The sequence below is a fragment of the Eucyclogobius newberryi genome, unplaced genomic scaffold (assembly GCF_026437365.1).
Source record: "Eucyclogobius newberryi isolate DKJ021-1_F unplaced genomic scaffold, fEucNew1.0.hap1 SCAF_7, whole genome shotgun sequence".
NCBI classification, from domain to species: domain Eukaryota; kingdom Metazoa; phylum Chordata; class Actinopteri; order Gobiiformes; family Gobiidae; genus Eucyclogobius; species Eucyclogobius newberryi.
This window is the reverse complement of record NW_027316389.1, coordinates 29,395,367-29,419,409: the sequence shown is the minus strand read 5'-3', so window position 1 is coordinate 29,419,409 and position 24,043 is coordinate 29,395,367. Positions and strand designations below refer to the sequence as shown.

The 24,043-nt window shown below is 43.2% G+C and overlaps 2 protein-coding genes across 3 annotated transcripts in view; both read right to left on the bottom strand.

The window, feature by feature from the left end:
- Positions 1 to 8,616: 8,616 nt before the first annotated feature.
- On the bottom strand, positions 8,617 to 14,201 carry gpr37a (G protein-coupled receptor 37a). Its single transcript, XM_072435535.1, has 2 exons — positions 13,332 to 14,201; positions 8,617 to 9,472 (listed from the first exon to the last, which is right to left on the bottom strand). The coding sequence occupies exons 1-2, from the start codon at positions 14,199 to 14,201 to the stop codon at positions 8,642 to 8,644; spliced, it is 1,701 nt and encodes a 566-aa protein (XP_072291636.1). The 3' UTR covers positions 8,617 to 8,641.
- A 1,141-nt stretch (positions 14,202 to 15,342) lies between these two features.
- pot1 (protection of telomeres 1 homolog) overlaps positions 15,343 to 24,043 on the bottom strand; it is an 89,647-nt gene continuing 80,946 nt past the window's right edge. The window contains exons 13-22 of one of the 2 annotated variants that reach the window (XM_072435557.1): positions 22,617 to 22,708; positions 20,901 to 20,933; positions 20,458 to 20,614; positions 20,248 to 20,356; positions 20,118 to 20,211; positions 19,023 to 19,158; positions 18,862 to 18,944; positions 18,043 to 18,137; positions 15,591 to 15,696; positions 15,343 to 15,525 (exon numbers count right to left, since the gene is read on the bottom strand). In XM_072435557.1, the coding sequence (XP_072291658.1) occupies positions 15,395 to 15,525; positions 15,591 to 15,696; positions 18,043 to 18,137; positions 18,862 to 18,944; positions 19,023 to 19,158; positions 20,118 to 20,211; positions 20,248 to 20,356; positions 20,458 to 20,614; positions 20,901 to 20,933; positions 22,617 to 22,708 (1,036 nt within the window). In that variant the 3' untranslated portion in view covers positions 15,343 to 15,394. Of the gene's footprint in view, positions 15,526 to 15,590; positions 15,697 to 18,042; positions 18,138 to 18,861; positions 18,945 to 19,022; positions 19,159 to 20,117; positions 20,357 to 20,457; positions 20,615 to 20,900; positions 20,934 to 22,616; positions 22,709 to 24,043 lie in introns of both variants that reach the window. The other variant, XM_072435556.1, reaches the window with a different exon arrangement.

The window sequence follows — 24,043 nt, the reverse complement described above, 5'->3', positions numbered from 1 at the left end:
AAGCAGTATACAGTATATCAGAATATACTATACACAGTATGTTAGCACTGGTCATGTTCATTGCAAGTATAATAACACAAGTGTGTAGGACAAGCATAAATTACACATTTCATATTTAGCCTCACTAATAATTTGAATATTCATATATAGTTTTAATTATTGTAAAATGTGTTCATGTACATTTGGATTCTTGATTCTAAAGCTGATTATCCATCTAAAGAGCAGAATGAGGGACGTCCTCATATCACACCTTATGACTTCCCAGCTTCAGTTGTGATTGTTTAGTGGTTTTTAAACCTTCAGCACCGCTACAGGCCCTTTTCTCACGAACCTTCTCATTTTACCCGATGAAGAGTTAGCGTAGCATTGTATACTAAAGTGATTGCACTAAATCAATATTTAGAAACCACATATCCACCAATATGGACCAGTGGGTTTAACCAACTGACCAGTGTGTGGATGCTAAACAATTGTCTCCAGCTAAAACTCAGACAAGACAGAAGTCATTGTCTTTGGCCCACGATAACAAAGAGAAAGTGTCTGCAGCCACCTCCAGAGTTTAGAATCAAGTTAGAAATCTGGAGGTAATAATGGGCTCAGACATCAGCAGCTTTTTTGCATCTGAAATAAGTTATTAGTTAAATCCTGGCTCGACCATCATATGATACAAAAATATCAGTTTAAGAGTGCTACAAAAATAAATTGAATTGAATTGAAAGATTGGGAAACACAACTAATCTTGCCAGAACTCTCAAAGTTAGACTTGTATTTTTGACAATAAAGATGGAGCAGAGAGGCTCCAGCAGAAGGAGAATCAGTCTCTACAAACACAAGTCCCTTAAAGAGCACCAGGGCTCTGTGTGAGGGCTCTGTGAGTGACAGCTCTAACAGGGCGGAAACAAACAGCAGCAGGACCAGCACCAAAGGACCAGGAATGTTTAACAAGCTGCATCATCTTAGTTAAAAATGTATCTGAAAATGGTCTGACATTGATTTAAAGGTCCTATAATACTAATAATATAAAATAAGACCTCTGAGAAAAGACACCATGAGCTCGTGTCCTCGGCTTGTCTCTCCTCGCCGTGGCTCCTCTGTGGCTGGGACTGTCCTGCAGAGGAATAGAGGAATCCAAGACTAGAGGAGGTAAAGAAAGAGAACTGAGCTGCAGCTAAACGAAGCTGGACGCTCTAGACTAAACCAGCCTTAACTTTGTTGCACCAGGAGCGAAATTCGGTCTTTGCTTTTGACCAGTTCTTCAACGCTGAGTCAACTTGCAATACAGTGCTCAATGATCAGGACCACCAAGCCGGAGGATGATTGTCCCCTTATTCTATCATAGTTTACCTAATATACTCTTTATATCCATCATTTGTTGTCATTTTTCTTCTGTGGTGCTGTTCCCAGAGGAGAGGGGAAAGCGTTTGGGTAAAGATCAGTCAGGCTCCTGTTGAGCGGCCGAGCCTTGTTGTGCCGTCGCCTCATTGTTTCTGAATGAATGGCACAGTCTAATTGCTGCAACAGTGAAGGGGCCGCTGTGCCGTAACCACAAAAGACACGGACATAAAGGTCTGTGCCAGCAGCAAATCAAAGCCAAACTCTGATTACCAAAGAATGTGCCTGGACAAAGCATCTCCACTGAGCACAATTAGACGGGAATGTCATGTCATTATTTACCGGGCTCATGAATATTCATAAGGTTATCGTTCACCGTGACGCATGTGCAGCTATGGGTCATGCATTCAGTCTGGTGCCTTATGAGCTGGAATTCGTAGCAAAAGCGAGACAACCAGATCAGTGTGTTTGGAGACTGGAGGAGACAATCCGAGCTGAAGACGATTGTGTTTGCTCTGGGAGGATGAGAATGGACACGATACGAGACGGTTGCGATGAAGTCGAGGAGCAGGTGCGGTGGAAGGCTTTGAGCGGTCGCCCACAAACCAAAAGATCGTTCAGTCCTTTGCTCACAATCACCAGGGGTCTCATTTACAAAACTTTGCGAGAGAAGAATGCTTAGCAAAAGGACAAAACTTCTATAAAAAACGTCCTCAGACTTGATCCCTTCTCGTCTCTCTGAGCATTGACCGTCTTCTACCTCATCTCAGAAAGCCATGACTTGGAAAGTTCAGGGTTTTTGGACCAGGCCGCTCATTTCCCCGTCAGGTACTTTATAAATGAGACCCCAGGAGTGGACTGAATGAATAATACACCCATTATTACAATAATACACCGTCTTAAAGTGTCTAAAAAGTGTTGTGAGGATCAGGTTGAACATCTTCAGTTGGTAGAGGCTGTAATCTTTCTTGAGAGCGATAGAATAATGATAGATTTGAAGGTAAGAAAAAACCTGATCAGCCTGAGTACGACTTCTTTTGAAAACACCCAGCACATCTGAGAAAATAGATTTGAGTAAACACTAACAAGAGTACTAGTCACATCTTAAACTCTCCAGTGGCCGACTATTATTCCATCTGGTCACGAGAATGTCGTTTGGTTGAGGCGACTTCCAATCCTGTTTGCTCTAAACTTGAACGCTTTGCAAAGATAAAGGTCAGATTGAGCTGGATTGTTCATGTAGAGAGAATCGTAAAGAGCTGCTTCAGAAGGTTTTAACCCCTCGTCCTCCTCCGAGTGTGGTGGCCCGAGCCTGCTACTGCCCAAAGCGTAAACCGCAGCGTTTAGTTATTTGCACGTTGCCCATGGTTCAGCAGCCCGGCTCAGACACCCTCTGTGATAATAATGAGAGAATAAAAGTCTGTCAGTGTGCATCGTCATGGTAACGAGGACCAGGGCGGGCACAAAGACCTGCCTGTATCTGTCAGACCGGCCCCAGAGCTGCTGGAATCTGCTGAGTCGAGAACAGAGGAGGGGGATGAATCCTCTTCAAGATGATATCTAAATATAAAGATGTATTTGATTATGTTTGGTCAAATTAAACACAAACTTTGGGCATAATCGTTCAAAAAGTTGCTATTTTATCCGCTTGTACAGTCGTGCTACGGAGATTTTATTGCTGTGAATGGAGTGTTTGCCTGAACTGATTTGTGTCGAACTCTAAATCCAGATTTACACATTTATCAATCTGGAACGGCTCTCGCAGAAAATGATCTGAGATTTCAAACTAATACTTCACACTGATTGGTTAAAGAGTCACAACATGTGTTAGATCAAAGTGAGAGAAAAGCAACGCACAGACATTTGACCCATCCACAAAAGCACAAAACAAACCTCTACGTATGTTTCAAGAAAATCTGTATTCACGCTGAAACATCGTCATAAGGCGCTGGTACAGCTGGCAGCCCGGTGTAAACGCTCTCTCTTCTTTTTCACACTTATTGTGCTTTATTTCCTATATTTTGTAAATATAGTTAGTATATTTTTTCTACTTTACTGTACGATAGGGACACGCGCTGGAATAGTTTTTTAATTCAACTGTTTTTGACTTTTTTCGGCTGGATTTGAGCGTTTTTCGTTGCGTTCGTTGTGTTGTTGTGACGTGAGCTAGCTCCGAGCGAGCCCACCAGCCCCCCCCCCGCGCCCTCCGGCCGCGCTAAAGTACGGCGTGTCGTCGGTACACGTTTATATCCACGTTTATATGAAAGAGGAACTTCACGAACGATCGGGACACGCACTGGAATCGCTTTAAATTAACTTGTTTTGACTTTATTCGGCTGGATTGAGTGTTTTCGTCGTGTCGTTGCGATGTGTCTTGGCTCTGAGTCCCCCGGCTCCGGCCCCGCCCCCCGGCCGGCGCCGTACCGCGCTTACACAAAGGAGGAACTCATGAAACTGCGGAGAACAGTCGTCTTACCCGGAGATCGTCACGTTATCCCGGCGGACATCCTAAGGAAAACGCAACGAAGCAGACGGGCTGGACGTAAACTCCGAGAGAAGAGAGGGACAAACAGGAAGTCGGTTCCTGCCGTAGTCATGGGTAACGTGAGGTCCCTTCAAAATAAAATGACGGAAATAGCGAGCCTCATGCGGTCCCAGAGGATTTATAGGGACAGCAGCGTCTTTATTTTCACAGAGACCTGGTTAACAGCAGAAATGCCAGACTCTATTGTAGGTTTGGACAATTTTCATCTGCTGCGGGCGGACAGAACGAGAGAATGCTTGAAGAAAAGAGGTGGAGGTCTGGCGGTGTATGTGAACACGAGCTGGTCCAAACCCGAACACTGCACAGTGAGGGAGCAGCTATGTAACAAGGATATTGAACTATCGGCTATTGGCATGAGGCCATACTATCTGCCCCGGGAGTTCTCACATGTGATTTTGATCGCAGTCTATGTGGCCCCGTCTGCCAATGCTGAAGATGCTTGTGAAGCACTGCTCTCCTGCACTTGTAGGCTGCAAACACAGCATCCACAGGCTCTCTTCCTCATCTCTGGTGACTTTAACCACGCTTCTCCCTCTTCTGTTCTACCAACATACACCCAGTATGTTACCTGCCCCACCAGAGACAATAGAACATTGGACTTGTTTTTTGCCAACACCAAGGAGGCTTATTCCTCTTCCCCCCTCCCTCCCCTGGGCAGCTCGGACCACAACCTTGTACATCTGAGGCCTGTGTATGAACCCATCGTGCGCAGGCAGCCTGTGGTGTCCCGTGAGGTGAGGATGTGGTCTGCTGAGAGCGAGGAGGCTCTGAGGGACTGCTTCAGCACCACTGTCTGGACTGAGCTTTATGACCCACATGGGGAGGACATCAACACCATCACAGAGTGCATCACGGACTACATCAACTTCTGTTTTGAGAACATTGTTCCCTCCCGGACGGTGCGGTGTTTTCCAAACAACAAGCCATGGATTAACCATGAACTGAAGGCTCTGCTGAAGGAGAAGAAGAGAGCCTTCAGGTCAGGGAACAAGGAGGAGCTGAGGACTGTGCAGAAGGAGCTGAGGAGGAAGATCAGGCAGGCTGAGGCCGGCTACAAGAGGAGGATGGAGGAGCAGCTGCAGCAAAAGAACATTCAGGGAGTGTGGAGGAGCCTGAAAACCATCTCGGGCTTCAAAATCCCCCCTGCCCAGACAGAGGGGGATCTACAGTGGGTGAATGATTTAAATGCTCACTTCTTGAGGTTTGATCGGTCACCCGCCCCTCCCCCTGCACAGCTGCATGCTCCCTCTTCCACAGCTGGACAATGCCCTGCATCTGTTCCTCTTCGCTTATCTGCCCCGGACCATCAGCTCCCCACTTTGCCTGGACTCACCCATCCCCCAGCACACGGTCCCCCTGCCAACCACTGACTGTCACAGCAGCACAGGTGAGGAGTGAGCTGAAGAGGATTAAAGTGAGGAAGGCAGCAGGACCTGACGGCATCAGCCCCAGGCTCCTTAAGTCCTGCGCAGATGAACTGTGTGGAGTTATGGAGCATGTCTTCAACATGAGCCTGAAGCTGAGGGTGGTACCACAGGTCTGGAAGACCTCCTGTCTGGTACCTGTGCCTAAGACACCGCGCCCCAAAGATCTCAACAGCTTCAGGCCAGTGGCTCTCACTTCCCACCTGATGAAGACACTGGAGCGGCTAGTCCTGGACCACCTCCGCTCCACCGTGAGCTCAGCCATGGACCCGCTGCAGTTTGCATATCGGTCTGGCATCGGAGTGGAGGACGCTGTCATCTCCCTGCTGCACCGCTCTCTCTCTCACCTGGAAAAGCCTGGCAGCTCTGTGAGGATTCTGTTCTTCGATCTTTCCAGCGCCTTCAACACCATCCAGCCGCTGCTCCTGAGGGACAAGCTGGAGACGGCTGGTGTGGAGTATGACCTGGCAGAGTGGATCCTGGACTACCTCACAGACCGACCCCAGTTTGTGAGAGCACAGGACTGTGTGTCTGACACTCGGACCTGCAGTGTGGGGGCGCCCCAGGGCACTGTCCTCGCGCCCTTTCTCTTCACCCTTTACACTGCAGACTTCAGACATGACACGGACAGCTGTGTCCTGCAGAAGTTCTCTGACGACTCTGCCATTATCGGACTCATCACGGACGACGATGACGCGGAGTACAGAGGACTGGAGCAGGACTTTGTGGACTGGTGTCAGCGGAACCACCTCCTCATCAACGCGGGGAAGACCAAGGAGATGGTGGTGGATTTCCGCAGACGCCACCCCACTGCCCCCTCACCAGTGAACATCCAGGGACGGGACATTGAGAGAGTGGACTCATACAAGTACCTGGGTGTTCATCTGAACCACAAACTGGACTGGACTCATAACACGGACGCACTGTACATTTCTCCCTGTGGCCCTCATTTCTCCCTGTGGCCCTCAGAGGCAACTGTTGTTGTGATTTTGGGCCTTACAAAAATAAATTGATTTGATTTGATTTGATACAGGAAGAGCCAGAGTCGGCTCTACCTCCTGAGGAGACTCAGGTCTTTTGGAGTGACAGGGCCACTCCTGAAGACCTTCTATGACTCTGTGGTGGCATCAGCCCTCCTGTACGGTGTGGCCTGCTGGAGCAGCAGCATCACAGAGAGGGAGAGGAGGAGGCTGGACAAAGTCATCAAGAAGTCCAGCTCCGTCCTGGGCTGTGCTCTGGACTCGGTGCAGGAGGTGGGGGACAGGAGGGTCCTGGCTAGATTCACATTTATGCTGGACCATGAGTCTCACCCCCTGCAGGACACTCTCTCTGCTCTGGAGAGCAGCTTCAGTGAGAGACTGATCCACCCTCGCTGTGTGAAGGAAAGGTTCCGTAGGTCTTTCCTTCCTGCTGCTGTCAGACTTTATAACAAAAACTGTTAGTACTGAACACTCGCAATACTGACCTAACCTAATACTGATGTGCAATTCTGTCATATGTGCAATTACTGTGAAATGCATGTGCAATCTATGTGCTGTCGTGACACATATTCATGTGCAATTACTGTCGTGATCACATGCAATGGTATTTTTTGTATTTATGTATTTATTTATTTGTCTATGGGAGTTTTTATTTGTAGAAGATCTTCTACTGAAAGTGTTTTTCAGACTTCCTATAAGTGATCTGTTCTTCTGTATCTACCTCTGTATCTACCTGCGTTGCACCAATGAAATTTCCCCATGTGGGACAATAAAGGAATATCTTATCTTATCTTCACCCTTCCACCCAAACCACAACACACACCCACAGCAACAGTGGGAGTCTGTGAATCCATAACATTTGCTAAATAATTAATCTTTCTTTAAGGTGAATGTCCCACTGTATTGCACTCAACTTGGATCATGCAATTGTTCATTAAAGGTGTTTTTATTGCTCCAAAATACCTTGAAAAATATGCATTCTAACTATGAAGAGGCTTTCAGTACATGACCCCAAATCTGACCCCAAACCTGGCCTCGCGCTGTTGCTTTGTTGCCATGCTATGGAACATTCTTGGCAACAGTTTCCTCCGACTATTCTGGTTTCAGGTCAAAGAATCGAAATCTCATTGGGACTATTCTGGTTAAATATATATTATTCCAAAAATGTGCACATTTGCCAGACCTTCCACCAGAAAAGTGACCCTGTTCACCTTTAAGACACCCATTCTTGAACATGACTCAGCAAACACGGGTCTGGTTCACGATGAAAACATGGTGTCGAGTTGGTTGAGAGGATATTGATTGAGGGGGTTAAGGACACTAGTCGTCTGCAGACACAAAGCTCTCAGTGTGAGCCGGCTCTGCCCCTTTTCTTCAGCTGCTCGCTCTCTTTGTTTCTGTCTCAGCTGCACAAAGATCTTTCTGCTGAAATAAGATGTCTGTTGTGGAGTTTATGGCCACTGTCAAATAAGGGCCAAGAGGAAAGAGATCCAGAAAGTGGCTTGTAAAGTCAACTGCAGCTAGCGATGTGTATTTTGGAAACATTTATACGAAAGAAATGAGTTGGAGCGATTAGCGGTTATTATATATATTGTTAGACTTTATGACGCTTATGGTAATATCTCTTAAGTACTGGGAAACTGGGAAATGCATTCAACCATTAGACTGGTAAAAGATGTAGAGATTGTGGAACTTGTCACCTATGAGAAGCTTGGATTAGAGCTGCTGCTCCTTCACTGTGAGATAAAAACAGTTTGGTAGGTCCGTCTACTTTTTGAACTTGTCATAACTGCTTTCCTGTAGAAATAAGTTTGTTTCCTGGTATTAGTAACGACATAATCACAGATTTGTTTTCATGTTGACATATTTTTAATAAAGTAATTTGAATCTGTTGTGACAAACGCTCAGTTCATCTGTAACGTGATACAATAAAAACAAAAAAACAAAAAAACTGATTCACTACAATGGCTAAATCTGCAGCATTAACATTCTCAATATATTACTATACATTTGATACATCCATTCATTCAAAAATACTTCCTATAAAACGACTTCGAGCAGCGATAAGCTTCATCTGTTTTAACACCAGAACTGGGTAAGTGCTTTACATTTGACGGAAAGTTTGAAAATGTGATCGTGTCTCAGCACAAAACAATTCTCTACAACATACATCGGACATTTCTCAGTGCGGTGACCATTTGGCGTGTTGAATGAGAAAGAACACATCAATTCAAGTGAGTTAATGAAAAACACAAAATAAATTATGTTATCTAGAAAAATGTGCGATTTCATTCATAATCCCTGTAAACAGATCGAGCGACGCATATTCAAGTCAATTCTATCCCATTCCTCGCCCGTCCTCAACAGTGCGTCCCGACAGTGGAATAAGCTGCCGTAGAAGAAGGTGCGTCTCCTCGAATCGTGTTGTACGGAGACAGTTCGAGTTCAGTCGTGGTTCCGTTGTTGTCGCTGGTCGTCGCCGGAGATCTCTCTGGACCGCAGTCCTCCAAACAGCAGCAGCAGCAGTCCAGGATCGCCCTCGTAAACGGTTGGCACAGGCAGAACAACAACACCGGCGTGACAGCGGATTTACAAAACAGCAACAACTGGCTGATCAGTTTCAATATCTCCAAAGTCCTACGAGGGATCCCGGCAGCCATGTACGTGCTCAAGATGTTGCAGATGTTCTCGGGGATGATGCAAAAGCCGTAAACGATCGCCAAGGCCACCACGGCGCAGTTCATCTGGCTCTCCAGCTGGATCTGCTTCTTGCTTCCCCTGTCGTTGCTGCGCTCAGCTTGGCGAATTTTATGCGCCGTCGCCAGCGAACAGAAGATGGTGAAAAGCGTCGGCAAGCAGAAATAGCAACCGAAGTACCACCAGAGCCTGGCGCTGCTGTACGTCAGACCCAGGACGTACAAGGTGTCGGGGAGGTCCGTGGAGATGCGGACGACGCAGCGCTCGCACGGGGCGGTGACCTCGGGCAGGTCGGACTCTTCGATGACCAGCTGTCGGATGAGTAACTCGGGCAGGGCCAAGAGGAGGGCCCCGATCCAGATGACGGCCAGCTTGGCGGTGGTGGAGGCCCAGTTCTCGATCATCTCGTAGTAGTTCTGCACGTTGTTGGCGGCGCGGAAACGGTCGATGCAAAGAGCGCAGAGCGTGAAGGTGGTGACTCCCAAAGAGGCGACCTGCACAGAGGGGGCGATAGTGAGCAGACACATGACTTATACATGCGTTGGCGGTGACGTCATACAGCCGGGACCTCCCCATAGCGGCCATTTTAAAAGGGGAACGCGATATATAAAAACCAACGCGACTGCATCCTTTTCTACGGCACAATGAGCTACGAATACTTTGATTCTTTAGACGATAACGGCAAACTAAGGTACACGACAAAGCTATCATTTCTTGGTCAGTCAACAGAGCGATGTCCTGACAGATTAAGCAGGTTTTGGGCATTTTGGCCTTATATTTCCTGGATTTCGAATGTAGTAGACGTGCTGTTGTGCCCCTTTCAAAATGGCGGACTCGGTTGCCACTGCACAAGTTCCCGGATGTGCGAACGCATGTATTTGCAATGTTCGGGATATACGTAAGTTGGTTTATGGATAAGACAATACGCCATTTGGGTCGAGGGTGCTAGGTGGTTTAAATCAGGCATAAAACAATAGCTGGCGGTTGTTATTTAGACTTCTTTTATGGTGAATTTGAGTAAAATATTCTGAGCTCTTGATGTAAATTTAAGATTAATTTAGGGCTGGAAAAAGTGAATTGATTAATCGCAACTGATCGATTACAGAAATACACAGACTCCAAAACGTGACATTAATTGAGCAAGAATCACATAAAAATGACATGAGAAATGTGTCAATTTTGTGTTTGTGATGAAAACCCTTCCATCTGCACATAATCTCCACCAGGATGTCCTCAGTTCAGCTCTATTGGGGTAAAATTGAGTATAAATATCATATTCACAGACATTTTATGTACTAAACAACTAATTGAAAGAAAATTTGCTGGACAAATAAATTACCAAAATAATCGTTCATTCTTAGATTAAACTATATTAACCAAATGTGCACAAATGGCCCCAGTATTTCACGACGTAGCAACTTTATAAAATAGGACAGATCTAATAATAATAAAGGCCTTTCAGGAGTTATATTAAACCCATCTGTGGCCTTGATCTTGAGAATGTTTTTCTCTCTTGAGACATAATGTTACCACTGCACGGATTTGTACATTTTAATTGTAACTCGTAACAACGTTGCTGCTAAGATATCGTGACAACATGTTTCACTGTTACAAAAGACGTGCTGATGCTTGTATTTGGAAAACAGGCCACAATTAAAGACTCAGCACAAGACGGGATGAACTTGAATCACTCCAAAATATGAATGAAATTGATTTGGAAGCTGTCCAAACAAATAACTGCAATCTAATACAATCATAATAATCCATTTCCTAAAATAATCCATCCATAAAGTCTGCTGGTGGGTCAGGACCTAAAAGGGGGTCTCAGAACTATCATCAGGGGGTCATTCTCTGTCAGTGACCCATAGATTAGACCGTTTCTAAAGAAGAATCAATACGATGCTGTGATTAAATGATGGAATTTGATGTTACATGACTGTAAACTTGAAGTGTAATCCTTCAAATACAGGTAGAAAGTCATATTTATGCACTTACATATACACAGTATATACAGTATATACAGTATATACAGTACATTGTCAACTCTTAAGCCGCTCCACTATCAAAGCGCCGATCGTGACCATTTTGATTGTGTCCAAAAGTGATGTGGGTTAATGCAGTGACCTCTAAGTGTTGGGGGTGGGACGGTCCCATTAGGTCTAATCCTCCGCCTGTTTTTGGTCAGATTACGGCCTTTTAAACCAGAGACATCGCTGCACTTAGTGGTTTGAGACAAAGACAACATCGATGCAGCGAAGACACTTTCTATCATCAAACACTAATCCAAATATTTTAAAAGCAGAGTGGTTTTTCCTTAAGCAGTGAGTAATCCTACATATCAGTACTCAAAGTATAATACCAGACACTGCTCAGTAAACAGTGTCTTGTCTAAATGCACCGGCTGCAACTGATATAATTGTATTCTGTATTAAAACACTATTGCTGTTTTTAAAAATACATGAAGAAAACCTTTTAGGCGCAGTGTATTTATATTTGTAGTAATAGTAGTAGCTGTAACTGTGCAGTAAACTGTGGTAGTGGCAGTAGTAGCATAAGAACTTTAACAATTACAATGTTACACTAATTGTACAATTGACTTTGGCTAAATTGGACAGATTTGATGCTAAGTCTCTAAATGTTTTGGACAGAGTCTTACAGCCCAAAGTCTGTTTCCCCCTAAACATCCAGCCTCCTCTAAAGCTCTTTTACTGGACCGTCTCTGAGGGAAGGCCACGTCTAATCCTCCAGGAGGCTGAAGATTAAGGACAATTTTACTGACATTAAATCAGATTTAGTTGGAGGAGAATGTTAAACAATCTGTTGGAAAAGGGTTGTTTCAAAGGAAGTAGGCAGTGGTGGTAGAGTACAACTACTTTTACATTATTTGAGTAACTTTGTATACACACTGTACTTCTCAGAGTAGTTTCCAAGCACCACACTCTTTACTCGAGTATATTTTAATTGAAAGAACAGTACTTAAGTAAACGTTATGGTTCCTCTTCCCACTGTAAATCCAGAATGACAAAATAAACTTCATGTTGTCAATATTACGTGAGTGGATTCGCTTATTTACTTTTTCTCAATTTTGCGCACGATCCTCTGAAATGCAAGATTGTGGGCTTCATTTATTCATATTTTCCTTCCAATCGCAGTAACTTAAAATTATAAATCAGATGTTATGCCTAGTTTAATAATAACAGTAATAGTTCTACTTGAGTAATACATGTATTCTTATTTGAGTGTTGGTTATGACTTCACATTGACAGAAAGATTGTCTAAAGTTTATCAGGATGTAATTTCCCTGTTGTGTGACATTGAAGGTTTGTGTGACTCATTCTGAGGAGGTTTGTTAAGGCGCAGGTAAGATAAAGTACTTTTCACACGGTTGGGTCCAAAAAGTGGGCTAAACAAACAAAGCTGTAAATGTAAAAATGAAAGTAGATCATAATAGTACTAGTAAGTGACGTGTGTTCCCTCAATTTATTGCATTTTGATTGATTCATGCCTGTTAATCCTGTACTGTCCTGCAACTGAGGCTCGCGTGCTCAGTATCCACCTACCCCCTATCCCCGCCCACACCCCACATAGCATGTAGGATTACCACATGTCACATTGCCATTTTTCTACAATAATAAAAGCATGGTTCATGTTTGTTGTAGTTTAATACTTAATACCTGGGGAAAAACACAAACTGTGACAAATGAAGTCCATATTTGGTGATAAGTTTGTAATGTAAGGAAACTGTGCAAACGTGTTCTTTTGTTTAAATGACATCAGCGGTTAGAGACACAGACTTGGATGTATGAAATCCTGAGTTCGACTTCTGCTTTGACCCAACAACATTTTTTTCGGGTTTAAACATTTTAAACTTATAGATTGCACAGTCTAGTTTGTTTTGGGATGAGTTGGCTACACTCTTGCTAATACAGAGCCATGGCATAAACTAGTTTTAACCGGACAAAGTAGGGGTTAAGGTTAGGGTTAGGAGTTAGGGTTAGGAGTTAGGGTTAAGGGTTAGGAGTTAGGAGTTAGGAGTTAGGAGTTAGGGTTAAGGTTAAGGTTAGGGGTAGGGTTAGGGTTAGGAGTTAGGGGTTAGGGTTAGGAGTTAGGAGTTAGGGTTAGGAGTTAGGGTTAAGGTTAGGGGTTAGGGGTTAAGGTTAGGGGTTAGGGGTTATTATTATAATTTCTTCATTTATTTCAATAACAAATTACCATGATGACGATCAATAACAATGTTAGTGTTCACCGAGACAGGAAGTCTAGTTTCTGGGCTCCAGAATCGAAGTAACGGTCTGTGTATAACTGAACTGCGCGTCATCCAAACATCAGCCCCTCCACAGCCTCCACACTCACCTCCAAATACGGGATGATCCTGCACGAGAACTCCCCCAGCAGCCAGTCCTGGGTCAGCTCGTGGAAGACCACCAGCGGGAGGCAGAAGAAGACCACCACGAAGTCCCAGAGCGCGAGGTTGGCGAGCAGCGAGTTGGAGATGCTCCTCATGTAGTAGTTGTGGCACACGATGCACATCAGCGACACGTTCCCGAGGACCCCGAGGCCGAGGATGAGCCCGGCCGCCACCAGCACCGCGCAGGCCCCGTACGTGGCCGCGGTCACGGGGTAAAACGGGTTCTTGTGCAGCTTCCTCCTGGGTCTGAGGCTCACCGGGGCCAGAGGGGTGCTGTCCGGGAAGTCCTCGTAATCGCTGGCGTTGAAGGGGAAAGGCGCGTCCATCTCCTGCGCCATGGCAACAGGCGCGTCCATCTCCTGCGCCATGGCAACAGGCGCGCGCGGCTCTTTTCGCTTCTTGCGGCTTCTTCGCTGCAAACTTCTTTTACTAGAGTTAGACAATCGCTTCTCATCATTCGCAAATGCAACGTGGTTCTCAGATTGTGCAGTGAATACAACTTTCTGTGGTGCGCTGTCGTTGCTATCGTCGCCGTCGTTGCTGTGGGCCGTGCGTAATGCGTCTTTTCCCACGATCCCACTTCTACGCACGGACTTTCGGACTCTCGTGTGGCTCACAATGTCGCCCCGATCGGTGGTCGTGACCCGGACAGTGGCTCCACGCTCTTCCGGCGCGTGCTCCCCGCTGACACTGCCCCATTCCGGGATGTGACCGGTGGAAGGGTCGCGCTCGTTTGCGTGTGCGCCCGGACGTCCCGTTAGGGCGTCTCCGCGCAGCCACAGAGACACAAGTGTAAGGATGATTACGTACAGCATGGCGCGGGTCAGGACAAACCCCGTGTGAAGATGGTACAATGACACTTACATTATCAGTCAAAGTGGTGAGGGGGAGAAAGAGCAGACGCAGACGAATGTGTGGGAGTTTTGGCGTATCTCGTTTCCAGTCATTACGTTAAAAAAAAGAAAAGTAAGTTTGGTTCCATAGATTGTATAAATCCAGACTCTCCATACATCCGTGTGGACAGTGGTAGAACGTGAATCCTTCTGTGGTACAGCTGTGACCAGAGGGACGCGCAGAGGACAGAGGACAGAGGACAGAGGAGCGTCTTTAGCGCGCGCGCAGTGGGAGGATGAGTGGGAGGAGACTCATGTCAAACTCCATTATTCACTTCTTTCTCAAGCTTGAAGCCTTTGATTTTTTAGGTTTGTAAATAAATACTTTCTAAATTCTGGAATGGAAGCAACTGGAGTCAATCGTGAAGTGAAAGATGTGATTTACAAATTTAAAAATGCATAAACCACACTTTTTATTGAGTGGATGGTGAGATATGAGTGATATCAGTGTCTGGTTTTAATGCATTACACTTTGTTGATTTAATAGTTGATTATAATAGACACTTATTTGAATAGGCAGACATTTTGACCACACAATCTTTTTGAATTTTACCTTCAGGAATATTACATACTTTACCAGTAATTATAGTTTTGGTGAAGCTTATACACCATTGTAAGGCTAAAAAAATATATATTTTGGCCCATCTTTTGTAACAAAAAAGCAAACTTTCTACTGTTTAAATTCAAAAAGTAAAATCTGTACTATTTAGATTTGATGTCAGTTAATGTTGAAAGTGTTTAATGGTCGACTTTATCTAGCTTCCAGTTTAGCTCTATTACATTTTGAACATTCTGATGGCGTTTTAAAAGGTTTATACAGTAACATTCAAGTATTAGTGAATATGTATAAGTACGTTAATGAAGGCTGTTGCAGTAAACACGAAATTGAGAATACTTCCTAAGCAAAAACTATGAAGATTTAATTGAATACTGTCAAGTATTCAATTAAATCACACAAAGCATTAATTAAAAACTGTTTCAAACACACAAACCAGTTAAAAAAAAACGATTTTATTCATACAAACATAGCATTAAAAGGATATTATCACAATTAAAAACCTCAGACGTTTTTACATTTCTTTTTACAAGTGAAACCTTTGACCTCTAAGCGGAGGTCACGCGGGGTCAGGCTCGGGCGTGGCTTTGGAGAGTGTGGTGTGGCAGATCTGATAAACCGTCTGGTCACTGCCGTCCTCGTCTTTAGCTTGATAAGACACAAGACACACGTCCAGCCACGGGCGCCGCGCTGGGGACACACGTTCAAATGAGTGTCCCTGAAGTCTCACAAACATGTCCCTGTGTAACACGTACCTGTGCTGCCCCCTGGTGGACACAGGGAGGACATGGTCTGACTGATGTGGTCCTGAGCTTCCTGATTGGACGCTACGTCGGCTGCAGACACGTTGAAGAAACACTCCTGGTGATGAAAAGAGACATAAAAGTAGTTTATGTCATTTAACATGTTTGCTTAGCTTGGCATGTTAAGATAAGATATGCCTTTATTGTCCACACATGGGGACATTTTGGTGTTACAATGCAGTAGATACAGGGGGAAAGGACAGATAACTTATAGGAAGTTTCAAAATCTCTTAATAGAAGAACTCTTATGAACAAAAACAAAAACTCTTATCAACAAAAACTCCTGTAAACAGGTCCTCTCATATCTTAATAGGGAATGGAAATAAAGATAAAATAAAAATAATAATGTAATGTAATAATAATAATTATGATCATTTTTTTAACCTTTTTTTAACCAAGAAAATCCCATTAATATTACTAATCTCTTTCAAAATATTCAAGATCAGTCATAACCTCCACACAGGTTTAGACAATCCCAACAATGTGTTCCCTAAAAACATAGATGCATTTCAACATTGATAAAAAAAACAGACTTATTTGAATCAGTTCGTTTACCAACAGCTCACAGATTTCCTCTTAATAAACAACTCATTTGATGTTTTTCAGTCAGGTTTTAGACCTCATCACAGCACTGAGACTGCTCTTGTCAAGGTGACAAATGACATCCGCCTGAACACTGACACGGGCAAAGCCTCAGTCTTAATTCTGTTAGATCTGAGTGCTGCTTTTGACACTGTCGATCATGGGATCCTCTTACAGAGACTAGAGGACTGGGTGGGCATCACTGGCACTGCCCTAAACTGGTTAAGGTCCTATCTGGAAGACAGGAAGTACTTTGTTGAAATTGGTAGCTGTGTCTCAGACCACATGACCCTGACCTGTGGAGTGCCCCAAGGGTCAGTCCTGGGTCCCCTTCTGTTCAACCTCTACATGCTGCCGTTGGGTCAGTTGATACGCAGTGAAAATGTGTCCTATCACAATTATGGAGAGGACACTCAGATCTATGTTTCACTGTCGGCAGGTGACTATGGACCAGTAGATTCACTCTGTCACTGCATCCAACAGATCAGTTTGTGGATGCAAAACAACTTTCTCCAGCTGAACTCAGACAAGACTGAAATAATCGTTTTTGGCCCACAGAAACAAAGAGAAAGTGTTAGCGGTCACCTCCAGAGTCTCGCACTAAAACCTACAAACCAAATTAGAAATCTGGGGGTAATAATGGACTCAGACTTGAACTTTAATTGCCACGTCAAATCAATAACATCAGCAGCTTTTTACCATCTAAAAAACATTGCCAAAATCAAAAATATAGTGTCAAAACTAGATTTAGAGAGACTTATCCACGCGTTTGTCTCCAGTAGATTAGACTACTGTAACGGCCTGCTCACTGGTCTCTCCAAACGAGTTGTAAAACAGCTGCAGTACGTCCAGAACGCTGCTGCTCGGGTCCTGACTAGAACCAGGAAGTATGATCACATTAGTCCTGTTCTCAGGTCTCTGCACTGCCCCCTGTGGCTCAGAGAATAGACTTTAAAGCAGCTCTGCTTGTGTACAAGTCTCTCCATGGCCTAGCACCAAAGTACATCTCAGACATGTTAGTGCCATATGAACCATCTCGGACTCTGAGGACCTCAGGGACCGGCCTCCTGCTGGTGCCCAGAGTCAGGACAAAACATGGGGAATCTGCGTTTCAGTTTTATGCAGCTAAAATCTGGAACAGTCTTCCTGAAGATGTGAGACAGGCTTCTACTCTGACAATGTTCAAATCTAAGCTAAAAACAGTTTTGTTTAGCTGGTCATATGACTGAAAGGATTTTTTCTTTGCACTCTTCTCTTTTGTTTGAGATTTTATTAGTTTAGAAAATCAGTTGGATTGATAATTTTTAATTTAGTTAATTTTATTGTAGTTAATTTTTATCTTTGCACTCTTCTCTTTTGTTTGTGATTTTATTAGTTTAGAAAATCAGTTGGATTGATAATTTTTAATTTAGTTAATTTTATTGTAGTTCTGTTTCTGTAATTTCTTTGTGATTTGAATGCATTTTTCCTGCTGTGTGAAGCACTTTGAATTGCCTTGTGTATGAAATGTGCTCTACAAATAAACTTGCCTTGCCTTAAAATATATTTACTTGATTAAAAAAAAAAAAAAAAAAAAAAAAATAGCTCACTGTTGATATATTTAGCAATGCATTTTTAGTTCCATGTTGAAAGAAAGAGGTAAACATCCTCTTTATACTTTTACAAATCTCCAGCCATTTTATCGCAGTTTGGCAGATTCTGTGACTCCTGCTGTTTCCTGATCTGCATTTCACTAAAAGCTCGCAGTCATTCCTCCAGCAGTACAAGCCCCTCTCAGATGATGGTATCAAGAGTAAAGTGGGCTCAAAGTGATGCGACTCACTGCGTCTCTCCACAACAGGACGTCCAGGGAGGCAGAGGAGTCGTGCAGCTGCAGCCTCAGCAGCAGCACGTACCGGAGCAGCTCCACACCCAGGGCTACAACCAGCAACAACATAGTCACAAGTGTTCTCTGGGAACAAGGGCTTGAAATGGTGCAATGTGCCCTAAATATGTCCAGATTGCTTTAAGTGACAGGTTAGACTAAACATTTCACACAAAAATATTCAAGATTTGACAAAAAAATTGCCTATTTTTCTCCAATTTGACTATTTTGGGGAAGTTCATGATTGTACTTCCAGATGTGACATACTGTTTCTTCACAACCATACTGTAAACAAGGGTATAAATCTATATCAATTACACAACAGTTAGACTAATACCGGATGACACCTTTATTTTTTTTAATTATTGTTTAAACTGTCATAAAAATGCGTTAATGGTGTAAAAAATGTCTTTGCATTTTGGATACTTCCTGTAATTTTCAACACATTTTTCATGACAAAATGAAACTTGAATTGTGTAAAACTGTAATAAATATCGATTACACAGCTATCCCCCTAAACTAAATCATAATTAGAAAAATATGAGTGTGTTTTCTTTGGATTACCTGGATTAGATGTTTATTTAACATTTTGTGTGTCTGTAGTTTGTATGTGTCTGTAGTTTGTGTGGGTGTGTGTGTGTGTGTGTGTATGATGGGGGTCTGTTTCAAGTACAGCAACAATTGTGTGACTAAAGGGTCTATGGTGTAACGGCAGTGAGTTTGCAAATAAATGTACTATTAACCAAGACTTTTGACAATTCATTGGCTCAAACTGACCTTCTGCCAGTAACTTCTCAGAGACCACCTCGACCCCTTCAACATCGGGCTCCTTCACAGCAGGGTTTGAACACTTTTTACACCTAAAAACACAGAAAAAAGGGGGTGGAAACTGAAATATGCCAGGTGAATTGGACCTGGAACGCGGGATGAGACTTTACCCATAGTATCTCCTCCTGCCTCTGAACAGGACGGGGGCCGACAGATCGAGCAGAGCCAGCTGACCTCCGGAGGACCGCACCGGGACGATGTTCAGGTAACTGGCAGAGAGCTTCTTCACCTGCTCCAGACTCGCACCTAGGAAGAGACAAAATATCCCCCACATATTAAGAATGAATACATAAATGGGGTTAAAAAGACAATATACTGGTACGTTCATGTTTAATGGTGCTTTCCAGGTGTCAGGACAGACAATCACGTTCATTATCAGCTCATTCTCTGTTAGGGACGAGGTCTGGCTCTGTTGACTCAATGAGAAACACAAGGTTTTCTCTTTTTCTGCCCAACTATGTGTATTTTGAGCACAACTAATTCTAGTGGAGTCACAACTGAGTCTTACTGGCGGTTGTTGACCTGGCGTTACCCCAGAAAAGAAAAAGGATGTAGCAGGCAGAGCTTGCAATTAGCCCACAGCTGCTGTTAGTGTTCTAGGATATTTGTACACATTTGGGCTGTATTTTTCTACATGTCTGTGTCTGTATTTGGCACAATATAACTTGTAAAGACTGTGTTTGCTCTTATATTTGCTGAACAGTTCGTGATCACACACAAACCACATTCATACAAACGTGAGTGACGGGAAAAAATGATAACCAAGATAATGTGAATGATAACTGAAATCACAATTATTCAAACTACGTCAATGAAGAGAACATATGAACTTTTCCACTCGAGGAAACACGTACACAAGCTTTGAACGCACTTATGAGTTCATGTTAATCATCTTTATTACTCAATTACACAACATTTGTAATCAACTAGAGCAATAATCATAATCGTTATTGACTGTTGATTAATTGCACAGCTCTAGAGAAGGGGGGGGTGTTACAGTTACAGAGTGCTTCCTGGAGGATGGGCTGAAACAGCATATATGCACGGGGTGAGTTACTGCTCATCCGAGGGGAAGGATAGAGACTGTTCTCTCGCTAAAAACTGCTGGAATCAATCCAAAAAAACACTTTGGTCACATATATGAGGTACCAATAGCTCTGAAAAGTCGATTTTACATGATATGGGACCTTTAAAGAAGCCCTCACCCTTGAGGAACATGAGGTGCTTGTTCTTCCCGTGTGACATGAGCTGAGGGGAGAAGTAGAGACTCAGAGCAGAGGGTCCTGCAGGGTCAGAGGGTCCTGCAGTGTCAGAGGGTCCTGCAGGGTCAGAGGGCAGCTGCAGCTGTCCAGACAGAGCCCACACGGGGGCAGAGCACGGCCTCCTGTCGCTGAGCGCAGCAGAGAACACCCCCGACACATGCTGCTCATCCGGGACGTCCTGCCTGGGAGCAGTGAGACAGAGGGTAGAATCATTCCACCTTCCAACACAAACTACAAGTCAGATCACATGCCAGAAGGTAAAACGATGTTGCTTTGTACACACATGGTGGAGCACTTGTCACAGAAGAGTTTGAGGCACTGGTGCAGTTTCTGGGGCTCGTAGGACTTCAGCCTGACTTTGACGTGATGAACTTGACCGACATTTGACCTTTTGACCTCAGACAGGGTCACAGGGTCAATGTTGTGACTGCAGGTCGTTTCTGTTCATACAAGAAGGTGTGTTTAATGTGATGATGCCACACTCTCAGATGGAGCAGGAGGAACTCTACTCACTGTACTGTATATTCATTATAAACATCCTAAACTCATATCCAGACACAGAAACTATATCATGTATATATGTGTTAGGGTCCATGATTTCTTTATACTAAACCAAAACATCTGCACTTCGACAATTCATTTTTACCAGCCTCCCATGACTGTTCCTTTTGTCAATAAATACATAAAATAACAACTTTTATATTAAAAAGGATAAATACTATTTACCCGTGATGCTGTCAGCTGACACAGGCAAAGTACCTGAAATTAGACCAGAGAAACATTACTATAAGATGACTTTTTCCTGGAATAAAACGCACTAATCATGAATATTTGTCTTGATGTAGTGCTTTGTGTCTAATGTAGATGTCATCACAAACACAATTCACAGCTTCAGCTTAAGGTGCGAGGACTTTATCTCAGCTTCAGTGGATAAAACACGAGATAAAAAACGCTATTCCTCTGTGTATTCATTCCATTTAAGGTGCAAAGCAAGAGCAGGTCAAACATTATGTGTGTTGTGAATCTCCTGCAGACGTTTTACCCGGGGCCTGGAGCGGGGAACAGACGAGACGTTTCCAAAATAAAAGCTCCGGGCTGGACTCTTTTATTTGATCCCAGTGAAGCGTGGTGCTTTTAGACAAACAGCAAATAGATTAGTGTCCCCGCGGCCCGCACTCACCGCCATGTGTGTCTGAAGTCAGTTTACACACACACAAACACACACGCGCACACTCTCTCTTTGTTTAGAGTGACTTCCTCCTAAAAATCACCCGAGGGCTTCATGACTCATATGCTGCCATAAATACATAGATAAACGGCTTTTTTTTGGTTAATTCCAGCATTTCATATTCATACAAACAGGAATACTTATGGTATTGCCTTCTGTTCAAAAACAGCAGGCAATACTGTTAGTCACACTTTATTTTACAGTACGTTTTACACATGATTGATGATGTTTTATTTAAAAAGTGTCTCATCTTTAAGAATACAGTCGAAATTCCGCAAAACGAGTCGTCTCTTTTGGTCAATCATCAGCTTTTTTGTTTTAATTGAGAAGAATTAGTGAGTAAAAGTGTGTGATTTGGAGCAGAGTTTAGAGGGAGAAATGTGACTATTGTTGTTTATTATGCCATTCAACACTAGTTTACATTTGTTAAGGAAATTAGCATTGACATAGCTTTTTATTTGCATTTATAATCAAACTAAACTTAGGATTGATCAATATGAGGAAATAATTAGTGATTCATTTTATTGTATAAAAGAAAAAGGATAGAAACAGTGCATTTTTGTGTTCAATTTACACTTGCTTCATTCATTTTTGCCTTTCTGATTGTGAAAATATACTGTAATGGTGCGATGTACAGTAGAGCGTGTTTACGTGTCATTTCTACTTCACAGTTTGGCGTTCTGATTAACAAACCTGTGAATCCCGCAACCACATGACAGTCAGTTCAGTTTGATGTTGATTTCAAGTGGAATTCATTGATAATAATTGATTTGAGAAGAAACAGCATTACTTCTACTCCAAGAAAGATGTAAAAAATGAAGCTGTAGAAGGTAATCTGAACTTCTAAATCGAGGAAGAGCTGACTTTTATCATTCAGAGACGATAGTTTTAATGTTTAGTTTTAAAGTATTACTACTCCTACACCTTGGAAGTTAAAATCAGGTCAGTCTTTTATCAAGATATTTGTTTTTTGAGTATTTATAACATTCATTATACAGTAAAAGGTTCATTTGGGCCAAGAAAAACTGGTCTGAGGTCCACATTTGATTCCGAGGCCAAAGTTTGAACATCGCTGCTTTAAAAAGAGTTCGGTTTCAGTTCATTTAAAATTGTTGTGATGTAAATAGATTTGCGTTTCCTTTTCCCCCCAGGCATAGATTGCATAAGTGTTAACCGCTGAGCCACACGACATGCCTACGTGAGAGTCATCTTACCCGCCGTGCACGTTCCCACAGACTCAGGTGGAGTGCCCCAGAGCTCCATCATGGCAGAGTCGTCTTCATCTTGCACAAACGCCTCAATGAGTCTATGGGGAAAACAGTCACATGAAAAACCCCCGATGAGGCCCAGGTTTACCTCGAGACCTCGGGTGGATTGTACTGGTAATATATAACAAACAATCGCCCGTGTCTGTGAAAAGTCTGTCTGTTATTGTCTGGGATTTGGGCTGTTTTTATTCCGTGCCTCGAAGCTAATATCGATTCAAACGGATCCTTCGCCAATCCAATTACAGTTTTACTCTACAATCGAAAAGTGAAAAAAGACAGAAAAAACAAACTGGGTTAAAAACTTGACGCAGGAAGAACAGCCCCGTCGTCATGGCAACCGAGGACCGAGCAGCACCGAGGCTCTTTTGGGAAGGTTTAGATGCTGATGGTAACGACGTGGTCAAAAAGAAAGGTCTCACGCTGCCTAAAGCACGGCTAAAGCTAAAAACAAATCTAAAATTGTTGAAAAAAGAAGAAACACCGGTTGAACTAATGTATCATGATGTTTCATATTTCAATGTGTTTGCCATAAGAACGAGTGAATTACTGAGATTGCTGATCCCGTGAAAATCGTGGGGTCGTTTACATTTGATCGACACCCTAAGGTAAAACTAATCCCGTCTGGAAAAGGCTTAAGAGAACACAACTCTCAAAACACGAAGAGCCAGATACATGTAATCATAAATAAACTTTATAAATACGTTCCACTTTAAATGTCAAATGCTCTGAGCCAAACTATAAGGAAGCGGATTACCTAAACGCATTCCTGGCCTGGTGTGAGTTCTGCCTGAAGCCAACAGAGGCAGGGACAGCTCCAGCCCCAGAGAACACACTGGTTTAATACAGTGGGTCAGCAGGAAACATAAGGACAGAGATGGACACTATGTGCTTGGAGACGTCCCCTGACATGAGACAACTGCAGTTAATGAGAACGGCCTAAGGTGCTTTGGAGGAAATGGGATGTTTTCATGTGTGTATTACAACATGAATCATCTTATAGACTTATTTACAGCATGTAACTCATAGTGTGAATACTGGTCAAACTCTGGTTTATGTTATTTTTTTAAATGAATGCGATAAATGTTTGAAAAGATAAAAAAGAGACTTTTGAGGGAACTTATATCAATCGAAGCAATAACATTTACATGGAAACCAGCAGGGACCCTTCACATTGAGCACATTTAAGCTAATTGAACCATATTTAAAATTGGTGATGCACAATTTAATCACAAAAATATAACTATTTAATATTGGCTAACGCAATAATCGATATAGCAACAAACTAAATATACCACAATAACACTGAGCGCCTCCAAGTGAAGGTTACGGTTTTTAAAAAGGCTGATTTTATTCACGCTTTGCCTTTATCTAAA